The sequence below is a fragment of the Rhizophagus irregularis genome, chromosome 2 (genome assembly GCF_026210795.1).
Source record: "Rhizophagus irregularis chromosome 2, complete sequence".
NCBI lineage: Eukaryota > Fungi > Glomeromycota > Glomeromycetes > Glomerales > Glomeraceae > Rhizophagus > Rhizophagus irregularis.
In genome coordinates, this window is record NC_089430.1 from 3126043 (window position 1) to 3140555 (window position 14513).

The 14513-nt window shown below is 23.3% G+C and overlaps 5 protein-coding genes across 5 annotated transcripts; 3 read left to right on the forward strand and 2 right to left on the reverse strand.

Moving 5' to 3' along the window:
• The first annotated feature begins 217 nt into the window (after nucleotides 1-217).
• On the forward strand, nucleotides 218-1146 carry OCT59_012050 (uncharacterized protein). The gene is made up of 4 exons (XM_025312996.2): nucleotides 218-420; nucleotides 498-557; nucleotides 655-741; nucleotides 831-1146. The coding sequence occupies exons 1-4, from the start codon at nucleotides 400-402 to the stop codon at nucleotides 951-953; spliced, it is 291 nt and encodes a 96-aa protein (XP_025188498.2). The 5' UTR covers nucleotides 218-399; the 3' UTR covers nucleotides 954-1146.
• A 501-nt stretch (nucleotides 1147-1647) lies between these two features.
• On the forward strand, nucleotides 1648-2251 carry OCT59_012051 (uncharacterized protein; the record flags this gene model as incomplete). The annotated part of the gene is made up of 4 exons (XM_066134192.1): nucleotides 1648-1654; nucleotides 1736-1826; nucleotides 1906-1927; nucleotides 2102-2251. 4 exons carry the CDS (start codon nucleotides 1648-1650, stop codon nucleotides 2249-2251), a joined length of 270 nt encoding a protein of 89 aa, XP_065989480.1.
• A 1035-nt stretch (nucleotides 2252-3286) lies between these two features.
• Nucleotides 3287-4135, reverse strand: OCT59_012052 (uncharacterized protein; the record flags this gene model as incomplete). Its single annotated transcript, XM_066134193.1, has 2 exons — nucleotides 3287-3997; nucleotides 4079-4135. The coding sequence occupies 2 exons, from the start codon at nucleotides 4133-4135 to the stop codon at nucleotides 3287-3289; spliced, it is 768 nt and encodes a 255-aa protein (XP_065989481.1).
• A 313-nt stretch (nucleotides 4136-4448) lies between these two features.
• OCT59_012053 (uncharacterized protein) lies at nucleotides 4449-6034 on the reverse strand (the record flags this gene model as incomplete). Its single annotated transcript, XM_066134194.1, has 5 exons — nucleotides 4449-4490; nucleotides 4572-4646; nucleotides 4788-5008; nucleotides 5078-5373; nucleotides 5457-6034. 5 exons carry the CDS (start codon nucleotides 6032-6034, stop codon nucleotides 4449-4451), a joined length of 1212 nt encoding a protein of 403 aa, XP_065989482.1.
• A 6386-nt stretch (nucleotides 6035-12420) lies between these two features.
• OCT59_012054 (uncharacterized protein) lies at nucleotides 12421-13614 on the forward strand (the record flags this gene model as incomplete). Its single annotated transcript, XM_025331399.2, has 3 exons — nucleotides 12421-12479; nucleotides 12609-13356; nucleotides 13429-13614. 3 exons carry the CDS (start codon nucleotides 12421-12423, stop codon nucleotides 13612-13614), a joined length of 993 nt encoding a protein of 330 aa, XP_025188503.2.
• Between the last annotated feature and the right edge of the window lie 899 nt (nucleotides 13615-14513).

Genomic DNA, 14513 nt, shown 5'->3' on the forward strand with positions numbered 1-14513 from the left:
ATTAAAAAAAAAAATATAAAAATAAAAGCGTTTAAAATAATTTTTTAATTTGTAAGCATTTTTTATATGCCTTAAAAAAGATGATTTTCAATCTGATAACGATCCTTCCAATCTACCAATCAATTCAGGTGATTAATCAATTAGCTCCACGTTTTGTTGTACAAATAACTTTGAAAAATTTATATAATGAGAGTAATAATCGAAATTTTTTTTTCTTATCAAATGCATAGAATTTGACGAGTTAATTTCTTTTTAAAGTTTCATATAACATAAAAATTAATAAATTGTTTTTTTAATATTACCCTAATTTATTATTTACTTAATTTAATTAATTTAAATAAACTCATAACATTGTTAAATTTGATTTATTTAATTTGAGGATTTTTTTAATTTAGCATAATGTGGTTCGAATGGAAAATTGTAAGAATATCTTTTATTATTATTGACTATTACCATTTTATTATACTATAACGGTTTTTTTTATATATATTTTTTAGGATTTTGAAGGTCAAAAACAGGCTGAATTAATTTCTCAAGTGGGAATCATATTATTTGCGGTATATATTGTATATGATAATCTTTTAATATGTTCTTTATTTACAAAGAAAATATGTATTTAGTTAAAAAGTTTTTTTTTTAAAAAAAAAAATTTAGGCTATTGGATTTATTGCGGGATTCTTACTACAAAATCTTATCTTGGCTTTTCAAATCTTTGGCGGTGGAATTTTTCTTACATCCTTAGTATGTATTTTGATCCATATTATTTTATTAAAATCAATTTTTAATTTTTCATTCATTTTCTTATATAATTTTTTTTTAAAAAAAAAAAGTTTGTGCTTCCACCTTGGTCATTTTATAATCAACATCCAGTTCAATGGCTTCCTCCAATTCAAATTGAAAAGGATAAACCTGAACAAGAAGAAGTTGATGAATTAAAAGAAAAATCTACTTAATAAGATAATGAAAGATTATTGGTTAATTTATTTCTTCATTTAAAATATGAGATAGACTTAAATCAAAAAAGGTTTTTGATATATTCTATTTTTTTTGATTCGAGATTATTTTAGAAGATCGTAATATAATTTTTTAAAAAATAAAATAAAATAAAATAAAATAATGCTTTTGATTATTATCATTATTACTTGTAATTGTTTTTATTCTTGGATCCTTTGTGAAAAAATTACATTATTAAAACTATTCATTAATTTTTTACCATTGTTCCTAGATAAGATAGACACGACTTTCATACTTCACGTCGAATCTGGCTATTCTGGTATATATATTTTTAGAAATTCTTTTTAAAAAAAAGAAAATATTCAAATTAAATATTTTAACAAATATTTACTTATATTATAAAAATGAAATTTGAAATACCTCCACTACAGTATATAACAAAAGTTCTGATGAAGGTCAATCATCAAAATACATGGTTATTATTAGTTAATTTTATCTTTAGACGAGAATTATTTCTTTATATGTGACATTTGAACGTAAATTGTGATTCTGCTGACATGCAAAGAATTACCGGTAAATTTTATATTATTTCATTTTTAGTATTTAATCATTATCTAAGTTTTCAGATGTTTTATGAAATTCTCTTATTAGAGTCGTACCTTTATTTCGTAGTCCATCCAGTGTATTTAAATTATGTCCGGTATATATAATTGGTCATTGGACATCTGATTGATGTATGTCCAATTAGGTTTTCATTACTCATTTCAACTAAATTTTCTAGGATATGGTAAAAAATGTTGCACAATTAATAATATTTATCCTACGAAAGAAGAATCACGTGGGCCGTTGAACATATTTATAAATTCTCGGAAGTTGGTCGGCGTTTAATAACGCGAAGATTCATGAACTTACGATCGTAATCAAGTAATTAATATGATCATTAAATGCTAGGCAATTGTGTAAAAATGCTTCGGTTAGCATCAAAGATTATATTAATAAAGAATGATTATGTTGATCTTGAGTGTTCGAGAGGTATTGATCAAGGTGAGTTGCACACTCTTGCACAAATTCTTCAAAACTGAATTTTGTTACATTAGGATCCAGTTCTTGTATAATTCTGCTAAATATATATATTATAATAACATAGTTATTCAGAGTTTTGAGTCCTCCTAACCTACATGCTAGAGGAACATTTGGAACCCTCACGAATACCGGAGCCGGAACGAAGGAGCTCATTCTTTTAGTTGTCATTCCTTATTGTATTTACAATGGTATTTGCAATTCACTGATTATGTAAATTTTTGTTTGTGGTGATGGTAATGGTGATGGTGATGATGGTGATAGACCAGACGTTTATACATTGGTCAGACGCTTTTTATATTGACCATTCAATGGGGCAAGAAACTGTGTTGCTTTAATGAAGGAAATCTCAACTCTATTACTTAGAACAAAACAAGATAGACATTTCGTTGCTTTCAATTGTGCCAATTGTGCCAGTTTTGAGAACATATGGCTATACCTTAGTTTACTTTTACGCAAGTAAAATAATTTTGTTTTTGAACATACCACTTCTTTCTTTCTAAAATATAGTATAATCGAAAAATTACTCATAGGTTCAGGTATAAAGGGAGGTAATTCTTGTTGAATAATTGAATAATTAAAATTTCTATTAAATTTTTTACGCGTTTTATAGTCATGTGATCTCGAAACTAATTTAATTTTTTGAAAGGAAAAATTGAAAGAAATTATTTTTTTTTATAAAAAAAAAAAATTTCGTGATTAAAACCTTTAATAGATTAAAGTTTTTCGAAGAAGTGGTACGAACTATAATTGGTCGTTAAATGAACTTTATCGTTTGACGCGTGAGAAAATTAGGACGTGTTAAGAATTAGATGATGTCATCGATTGGTTGTATAACTTTTTAAACTTTGTGATTTCGTGATTAAAAGTTTAAATAGTTTATAGTTTAATAGTTTAATAAAGTTAGTTTATTACATAAATAATTCTAAGTTTAATACTCTAAATTATACATTCGTCAAGTTATCATTGTTAAATTAAAAATTATTCTTTTTTTGCAATATAAATATATATTGAAATATTGAAAATACTTTTTTTATACTCTAATAAATAATAATAATAATAATAATAATAATAATAATATGTATATATATAAATCTAAAATAAATAATAATAAATGTTCAAAAATTATACTAAAAGAAAATATATATATATATATTATATATATATATATATAAAAATTAATGATATATCTAAAATTAAAAAAAAAATAATAAAAAAAGTAAAAAAAAAAAGATTATTTTATTATTTTTTTTTATAAATTAAAGTTAAGAGAAGAATATTTAAGGATTTCATTTTTATCAAAAACATTACCAACAATCTTTAAATCAAAATAATTTGGTTCAGGTTCATATTTAAATCTCTTATCTAAACTCCATCTTATATCAGGTATATATTTTTTAATATAATGTTCAATTGGTTTAGGAAACATTTCTAACATAAAATAACCACTAGAAACGTAAGGTTTTAATAATTTATCAATATTAGGTTGAGAATGAATTGATTTTGGTACATCTTTTGTTGGTAATCTATCATAAAATTTTACATGTAAAATATTTTGATAATCTTGTCTTGCTAAACATATAGATTCCAATAATGCTTTAACAAATCCATCCAATTTTATTGCTAATAATTTATATTCTTCTTCAGCGCTCATATTATGTTTATCAGGTGACATCTCTTTCATTGGAATTTGAAAATAATCCAATTCTTTCAAAAGTTCTTTTCGAGTTACAAATGTATAACAACAAAAATTTGTTGTTTTGGTATCAGTATCTTCTTGACTTGGCCAAATAATTTCTCCTGTACGATAAAATTCTAATATATAATGGAATGCTTTCCCATTACGATCAATAAAATATTCATTATCATTAGTTGGATGTAATAATGCATGATTACGTTCTTGAAACATCGTTCCGAGTAACGTTTCTGGATATGCTGTTAAAGTAGATCGATACGTTTCATACTAACAAACGAATTATAAGAGTTCGAAGATCAGTATATTTCAAATAATAAGGTAATAAACCATGACGTAAACAAATTTTACCTTAACTCCACCAACATTTAATATAATTCGTTCTTTACTCAAATTGTAATCCCCCATTATCTTTTTCTTTGAATTTTTTAAATTAACAAATTATTTAATAAGAATATGAACCGATGAAGGATGAACCGATGAAGAAAAAGTCAAATCAGATCATATAAAAAAAAAATCTTTTTATTTTTTTTTTCCAAATTAAAAAAAAAAATTGAAAGAAAAAAAAAATTAATAAACATATTACTTACCTATTTATGTTAGTTATAGGCTGAATTATCGTATATTTTAGGCAAATCTTCCCACTCCGATTGTTCCACGTATTTTGTACGACTTTTCGATTACACAATACGCAGTAATAAATATCACTTTAGTCTTTAGTTCATAAATACAGATGGATAACGCGAAGATCAGGGACTCTTCTCTAGGAAAGATATGGTAGAATAATTTTAATTATTTTGTTTTACACATAAATAATTTGTTATGACTAAAAAAAATCATTTACAGTTTTACAATGCAAAGAATCAAAAAGTTGTGATGATAATTCTGCGCCATCAAAAATAAGTATCTTTGTATCCTCCTTTATTTCAAATTGAATAATTGAAAAAAGTACAATACAAAAATATTTAAATAAAATAACGAAATTCAAAATTAATTTAAATAAATAAATAATTGGAGACAAAATCAAAATTTCAAATCAAATTATTTAACGAAAGATTACAACATCCTGTCTCATAACAACCAAAAATCTACCATCACCTTCACCAAAACTAATACTTTTCAATCCACGAATTTCAGCTTGACGATGTAATTGTTTTCTTTGATAAGCACTTAATTCTTTTGGAAATTTCAGGACTCTTTCATCACTTACATCAAATCTTTTCAACATCTTAATCATTACAGTGGTTAAATCATCATGAGAATAACCCTCAAAATTCACGCCTGAATTAAAATTTTTAGGAGTAACATAATTTGTCAAGATTGTACGATTAAAGTCTTCTTCCCCTTTACCTATATTAGGTCTTCTTGGTTTAGGTTGATTACGTATTTCATGCGAAAATTTCCACTTATTATTATCAGAATTTTTAGATTGATTCATTTTATTTTCTAAATCTTTACGTCTTGGGGCCTTTGGTGGCTTTTGATTTACCGATTGCGACTTCATTTGATGACGTTGATGATGTTTTGATGGTTGTTTTTGTGAATGATTAGACTTACTTTCTTTTTCTTCTGGAGGTAATTCATTATTATCATCAGTTGAAGTTTTGTCTTGACGTTTCTTTTTCCATTCTCTATTCTCAGCATGACTGAGATTTAATAAAAATATATATAATATATTATATATTTTATAGTTATATATATATATATATATAAATATATAAGTTTTTACCTAAATGGAAAAAATTTTCCAGCAACAGCCCAACATTTTGCTAATTCTCGTCTGTAAAATTTTTTCTTATTTTCAACATTCTTTTCCCATTCAATATAAGATTTATTTTTAGCTTTACCTTTTTTACCAACACTTTTACTAAAATCTTCTTGATTTTTCCAATCATCTAATAATTGATTATAACCATCCCATTCATACATATTATCAGTCCATTTTGAAGGTTCAACTCCACTTTCTTCAATTACAACTTTATCAATATATTTATGCATTTTAAATGTAATATCATTTTGATTGGTAAATTCTGGATGTAAATTTTTGGTAAAAAGGTACAATTTATTTAATGAAGGAATTGTTACCATTTGAGATAATAATTGTTGTTTGGTTAATACTCTTAAAGTTGAACATGTTAAAGATAAAGAAGTTAAAGTTGGAATATCTTCAAGGTAAGAAATTATTTGTGTCCAAGTTTCAACAGGACAAATTTCTAAAGCAAGTTTCTTTGGTTCTTTTAAAGATTCAAGGAATTCTTCCTTATCAGAAATATCTAAATCATCTAAATCAATTTCATTCTCACTCATTTCTTTAAAGAAAGATTTTTTGGGGGAGTTTTTTTTTTTTCAAGAAAAATACGAAAAATTCGGGTTCGAAAGAAATAAAAAGGGGAAGACCTTTTTTTTATTAAAAAAATGAATAATTATTAATTTATATATAATAAATTATTTTTGATAAACAAGATAACAAGAACTAAACGGGTGTTACCCAATGATTTTCCCATGCTATACTTAATTACTTTTTAAAATACGTAATTATACGTAATCTAGCTTTTGTGGTAACTGACCACTGACCATAAACAAAACCCTTATTTAGATGAAAAATTAACCGAAGACTTTGAAATAAAAATTTAAAAAATTTTATTAACTGGAATTTTTTTTTAAAAAAAAAAATAATAATCGATTAATTTTATTAAATCTTTTAGTCAATTTTGAAAACATTAAAAAAATTCACTTAAAAAATAAATACACATCCTATACTTGGATTGATTTTATTGAAACCGGTTCGATAGAATATGTTCATTTGTTTCTTTTTAGAGTAATCTTTTAGTCAATTCTGAAAACATTTTTAAAAATTCACTTAAAAATAATTACTATACTTGGATTGATTTTATTGAAACCGGTTCGTTAGAATATGTTCATTTGTTTCTTATTAGAGTAATCTTTTAGTCAATTTTGAAAACATTTTTTAAAAATTCACTTAAAAATAAATACACATCCTATACTTGGATTGGTTTTATTGAAACCGGTTCGTTAAAAAATAATAAACTAAACTCTTTTTAGATAATTGAAATTGAAATACTAAACTTTTTAACACGCATATATTAAAATATATATTAAAATATGGTTCATAGAAATCTCATACATATTATGATGTGATTGGTGGATGAATCTATTGAATCATTCATGTGTGACAAATAGGAATTTAGGATTTACTGAACTGCGGAGTTTATGTGATACAAAGTGACCCGAGTTAACAAAAAGTATTCACGGTCACATGTCATTGATGTATGCAACATCGGAGAGGCTCATCACAAATATAAAAGAACCCTTTCTAAAAGTAAAAATAAAAATAAGATAAAAATCACAAATATAAGGAACCCGAATATACCTTTATAAATGAAAACTTTGTTTTTTTAAACAATGGTTTTATTTTTTAATAATATTAATCAGTTTTTTTTTTTCAACGATTTTTATATCGTTCTTGATGTCATCACGAGCTAATTTTCTCGATTCCCGATTAAATTTATAATAATAATTTATTGGCCATAAGTTTACTATTTGTCAAAGAAATTCTTTTTGCGAAAAAAGTCATATATTTTTTTATTTAATACTTAAAAGTAATATTTTATAATAAAATACGGAAAAATAAAACGCGTTACGAATAAATGCTATTATTACATAACTAACTTGATCAAGAACGATCCATTTGCACTCATGTCATAATATTTTTACTAATAAGGCACAGCCCAATGATCGCAGTATAATATTCAATAAAAAAAGACATGGGCCAAGTACAGGATTCGAACCCGAACCTTTAAATAATCGAGTCTTCATTTGGTTCATTATAACAAATTACAAAAACTTTAATAATTGAGCAAAGCCTTTAACTGTCACGTGATTTATGACAGAATAAATTTGAAAGCGCCAGGATATTAATTTAGGGTACCTACCAAAAATACATTAATACCAAAAATGATAACAGATAATATTTATTATTCAGATCAAAATTAAAATTTTTTAAATCATAAAATTCTCTTATAATTAAATCATTACAACTTGTTAAACATGTATTTTATTAAAAATTCAAACTCAGTTACAACTTAATTTGGATATGCATATATATATATGAATTTTTTTTGTTTATTTGTTTGTTTTATTATTATACGGATTAACTCGAACTGGTAATTTATAATTTTTAGTATCTGAAAAAATTGTGACGACTCGTATAATGATTTCTACTCGTAAATTCATTGATCATTGTTCTTTTTTTAAAAATTTTTAGGGAAGACATTATTAAATCTATCTTTTTTGTTTTTTTGTTTTTTCTTTTTAATTTTGACAGAATTTAATTTTTGACGGAATAATATAATATTTTACGGAATTCAATTTTAACGGAATATTGTACATTATATCGGAAAAATGTAAATTCAAAATTCTTGAATTCTTGAATTCTTGGTTAATAAATAGTATACAAATAAAAAAACCATTTTTTTTTTTCGGAAATTTTATCAAAATAAAACCATTGTTTTTTTTTTCTCGGAAATTTTATCAAAATAAAACCATTGTTTTTTTTCCCGGAAATTTTATCGTTTTTATCGTTTGCGATGATAATATTAATTATTTTTAAAAAAAAACATTTTTTTTTTCATTTTTTTTTCGGAAATTTTTTAATATCAATGATTCAAATAATAATGTTTTTTAAATAAATAATTAAATAATTAATTAAATAAATAAATAAATAAAAAATGAAATAAATCTACGTTCAATAATTAATCATTATTACTCAATAATTATATATAAAATTTTGATCATTTTTATTTTGATTACTTTATCATATAATAAAATATAAAAATCATAAAAAAAAAATCTATCAACAAATGATGATACATATTAACGGTTCTTAAATTATTTTATTTTTAAATTTATATATATATATATATATATATATAATTTATATATACATATATATATTTTTTTTTATAAAGGTGTTTTTTTTTTAAAAAAGTTATTTTAAATATTTCATAATTTTTTTTAAAAAAATCTTGTATAAAAGGTGGTAAGATAACATATAAATAAATTAAAAGATTAATTTAAAAAGCTTAGCATATATATACAATTTGTAGGGAATTTTTTTTTTACATGTATGAAATTGGATAAATTAAATGTTCTATAAATAAATAGTCGTAATATGACAAAGATACAATATATGTATGTAATTGTACAAGAAAGGATAGAAGAAGGAATTTAAAAAGGAAGTTAATTTAGGAAATATTTAAAAAAGAGGAGAAAATCTAAAGGGAATTGGAATTAGAGAATTTAAAAAGAAAATCTAAAGGGATTTGGAATGAAAATCTAAAGGGAATTTAGAGATTCTAAAGAAAACCTAAAGGGAATTTAGAGATTTTAAAGGAAATCTAAAGGAAATTAGAGAATTTAAAGAAATCTAAAGGGAATTTAGAGATTTAAAAGAATTTAAAGGGTAAAAAGAATCTAAAGGTAATAAGGTAATTTAATAATACATGAAAAAAAGAATGTATAAATAATATGCGGGAATAATGTAAAGTTGTATAAATGACATACGGAATTACGTGTAATGTAAAAAAAAGGAGTATTTTTTTTTCTTCAAACGAATAATGAATTAATAAATGCGACGAATTTTTAGTATAATCCTTTTTTTTATTAAAAAAAAAAGGAAGTGTGCGGGAAATGTTTTTTTTTAAAAAAAAAATAATGTAAAAAAAAATTAATTACTTAATTTTTTTTCTTACAAAATGCGACGAAACGCGTTAAAATTTTTCTTTCACCTTCAATTAAAGGAAATGAAGAAAAATTTGATTAAAAAATTAACTTTTTTTCATCCTTTTTTTTCTCGAATATTGTAAGTATCATCTAAATAAAATTCAAGAAAAAAAATTTTAATTATTCTTTTAAAAAAAATCAAGTGAATAGATTAGATAGACTTTTACTTACTGCAAATAAGGACTTCGAGACATGGATGTTAATTTGTTTCAATTCATTAATTCATTTGAATGATAAAATTAATATTTATCGGAAAAAAAAAAAAGATGCAATTTTTTTTTATATTGGGATTCAGCTCTTTATGTATTTTTTGACATTCAAAAAACAAACCTGTCGAATTTCATTACTTACTTTAGGTTTAAACTTCCGAAAAATAACAAAACAATTATAGTGATGCACAAAATAACCTGAAATTTAATCTATATAATTAAATAATGAAAACGTATTTGTACATATTACTTTAATTACGAAAAAAAAAACAAATTTCATATTCATATGATTATTAAACAACGATATCATAATTTAATTATCCAATAATAATGGATTTTCTTCAACAAATTTCGTGGCTTTTTGTTTACTAAATTTAGAAAAATTTCTTTCAATACACAGCCACAAATACAAATTATTATCAAGTTTTTTCTCGATTATTTCTCTAAGCCTTCACTTGTTTCTTGATTTTTTTTTTATTATTTTATGATCGGGCCGCGCATCTTTCATGATCGATACAATCGATCGATTTACACCGCCACATGCAGGTTTTTTATAATTGTCGAATTTTTTTTTTTTAAAAAAAAAAAAAAGGAACAAAGTTATTTTTTTTAAAAAAAAGATTTATTTTCGCTATATCTTAACAGTTTATTCCCTGGAAAAATAGGCTCATGTACCTTGTATGTACCTTGGATTGTATTAAAAGAAAAGAAATAATAATATATAAGTATGATGTAAATAGATAAAATAATAATTTTTTTTTTTTTTTGAAAAAAGTTCTAAGCCACAATTCTTTTATAATAATAAAAGATTTAATTACACTCATTTTCGATCCTTTCATCCTTTTTTTAATTTCCTACTAAAGTAATGGGGTGTCATTATTTCTTAAACATTCTTTCTTGTTTTACACATTTGGATGAATTTGTGAAGCCACGTAATTAACAAAAAAATTAATTTGCTCATGTCCATTAACCTTTAATAATACATTCATTCCCCACAATTGTTAATTACCAAAAAATAAATTTCGAGTATATAAACGCCAAAAATCTGTGGCGTATCAGTATGTGAATTTTGTGAATTTAAATGAATTGATCAATGATGCCATTTTATAAATTTTATACATTTTATACACATTACATTATCAACATTATCTTTTATACACTTTATGCATTATATACTTTATAATAAATTATACCTGTGCGTTATACTGTATTATAGTATGAACTTTCACGTGTAACTTTAGTTGGTTAAGTTTTTCTTTGAATTCATATTTTACCGTTCTTTTTTTTACTCTATAATTAATTAATATTACACAAAAAGTTTTCTCGAATATACATGCGAAATAACATTTCAAGTATTATTGGCAGAATCTAAGGCTCATTAATGTCATTAATGCTGACCCCTGAACCTTATAGATAAAACGCGTAGTATATGCAAATATAAACGCATATATTTCATATTTCTGAGCGACGAATACTGATCTTTCGACTGATATAATACGGACATATCCGGATAACCTTCATGAAATTTAGTCATTATAACAACGCGATAATTTATTTTTTTTAATAAGAAAAACAATTACTTAATAAGTTTTAATTTGTGTTACCTTTATCTATTGAACTTACCGTAAGTTTAAATATTTGTAAAAATTACCAAAATTGTCTTTTTTTACGGTAAAATTTTGTAAAAAAGTCCCGAGTTATTTACGTAATTTTATGAAAGGATTCCCAGGTAATTTTAGTCAGCGTTTTTATTGAGAGTTTCACATACACAGCATGCATTGTACGTACATTACAGATGATAACTTTAATAATATGCAGGCAATTCCGACATATATCCTATCTTTAAAAATTCTCTCATCCTGATCTATTTTATTATTATTTTTTTTTAAAAAATAAAAAAGATTACAAGGTTTAAAAAAAAAATTCATTATCAAAATCTAATCTATATATTATTAATCTTGATACTATTTTACTAATTTTAAATCATTAAGGCTAAACGGAATTTTATTATTAAATAAGTTGATTAGTAAAGTAAATTTTCTATTGGATAATTTTTTAACGCCAAAGAATATCACAATGAGAAGTCATATCATGAAGATCAATTTTTTCGGTATAACCGATTAATACAGGAAAAATGTTAAGGAAGAATAGGTTGGTTTCGGAGTAATTCATAAATAGAAAAAAAATAATATAATATAATTTATAAAATAAGCAAATTTTTTTTTGAATTCAATATTGTAATATCGGAATATCGGGGTTTTAAGTGTTATCTGTTATGGTTGTATCACCATCAACTATTTGTTGCACTTTTGTTTATTGGTGTAAAACCTTGTCTCTTTTACAATCATTTACTTTTTGCGATACTTTTTTTGGTCAAATTTGAATTTCCATAAATGCATTGGAATAACGAAAGGTTATAATTTTCCCAATTTTCCCCTTACTCTTCTTCCTTCTCACACTCTCAAACAAAAATCTTTTTGATAGTTTACAAAAGGTTTAGATTCGCAAATCATACCTTTCGGTTATACACTTTACCAATTATTATTAGATACACCGAATAATTTGCTGTATCAAAAACATTACGTAAAAATCAATATTATTTTATATAAAGGAGATGTTTTAAGAAGAAAAGATTTTTTTTTTTCAAAAAAAAACCAAAAAAACAAAAAAAAAATGTGAATTATGGAATTTAATGAATTTAACCATTCTTTTCATTCTTTGAGGTTCAGTTCATTTTGCGAGTAAGTTATCATAATAGAATATATATATGTAATTCTTTAGAAATATTAGATATTCATAATACAGTATATGCTATACATATCATTATAATATATAATATATAATCATATAATATTGATTTTTTATTTTAGTTGGCGACATAATTTAAGAAATTGTGATGATGCTCCAACACTTAAAACTTTGTTATTAATCGCAACAATAATTACTTTCATAATTTCTTTATTAACATTAACAATTTTATGCTGGAAATTAAATTATCGTTCATCTACTTGTAACAAATCATGGAAAATATATGAATGGTCATCTATAGAATTAATATTATTTTGGATTACAATATATTGTTTATTTAGAGGTTTACACACTTTTACTATTGCTTTAGACCTTTTTACAAATCATGTGATTTTAAGAGCTTCATTTTATGAAATTTCATTCATTCCAGGATTTTATTTGGTTCTAATTTATTTGACTAATATATTTCGTTTAATACCAAAATTAAGTTTTAATCAAACATCAAATCGTAAATCAAATATAAAAACTATTTGTATACCAAAAGATAAACAATCAACAATAATATTTTGGTTCTCATGTATATTTACGACATTAAGTTTAACTTGTTCATCTATAATTAGAGGTTATTCAATTATTTATCCAAAAAAATCTTTTTTTATAATAACAACTTTATTGGATACTATTAATCTTATCATTCGTTTATTTCTTGGTTTTTGTTTGATATATTATGGAAGAATATCTGTTAATTTAACAAATCAAAGTATGATATTAGCAGGTATTGATGATATAAAAGATATTAATAATTGTGATTCGAATTCGAATTTAAATATGAATCATACTAATATTTTGAATAAATTACACGTTCATAAGGTAATAAATAAATTTATATTAATATTTTTTCTTATTAATAAATTATATTAATATAATCTTTTTTTTTTTTAGATGCAAATATTTAACATAATTTGTGGAATAACTTTTATATTTTATTCATTTATAAATATTGTTCAAATGATATTCTTCAAAGATCTTATACATAATCCTTATTTTGAAATGTTTGATTTTTCTACACTTATATTTGGAACCCCTTTATTTACTTTGATTTTAGTCATTGCAATATTATTACCGTAAGTCTTTTATATTTATAATAACAAAAGAAAATAATAATAAAAATAATAATAATAATAATTAACATTATATAATTTATTTATATATAGGGAATGTATTAAAAAAAAAAAGGATGCTGTATTATTTATTTAAAAAGGTTAATTACGGAAAAATTCTCTAATATGGTTTCGATTATGTAAAAATATGTTTATCTATAAGATTTTTAGATCGATTTTTTATTTTATTCTTTAAAAGGGTAAAATCATGTTTGTACTACAAACAAAATTTGTGATGCTTATCATTTAATAGTATAGTTTTATGATAAATGTATACTTTTGATGAATATGAATGTATATACTTGATTACTATTTGTTCTGCTCCATTCTCTATAACCTCTTTAACCTCTATAACTTCAACCACAGTTTAGAAATTTCCTAATTTCATACATTCAGGAGTTTCCGTAGCATGGGAATAACAAATTATAAAATTATCCGTTAAAAATAATTACATGAATTTTTTATTGCATATTGTCACGTGAATAGGATCTATTATAACAGGTTTGCATTCAAGAATGGGATTTAAAGAAATAAATAACTTATTTTTGTCTTTATATGATTTCCCAACCGTTGAATAATAACTTTTTTATTTGTTGATCTGCGCCAAAAAATATTGATTAGTTATTAAACGATGAATTCATTTTAAAATTCGTCCGAATTATACTGGCGCTGAGTTAACAACACAAACTTACCGCCTGAATTTCCTTGTTAATTGATATATTAGTTGAATTTTTTTTTTCTTATACTTTTTATAAAAAATAATTTATCACTTTATTCTGGCGGCAAAGATATTAATGATTTTAATTAACAGTTAAGAATATAATACATTTATTAATTATATCTGATATATTAATAATTTCATATCAT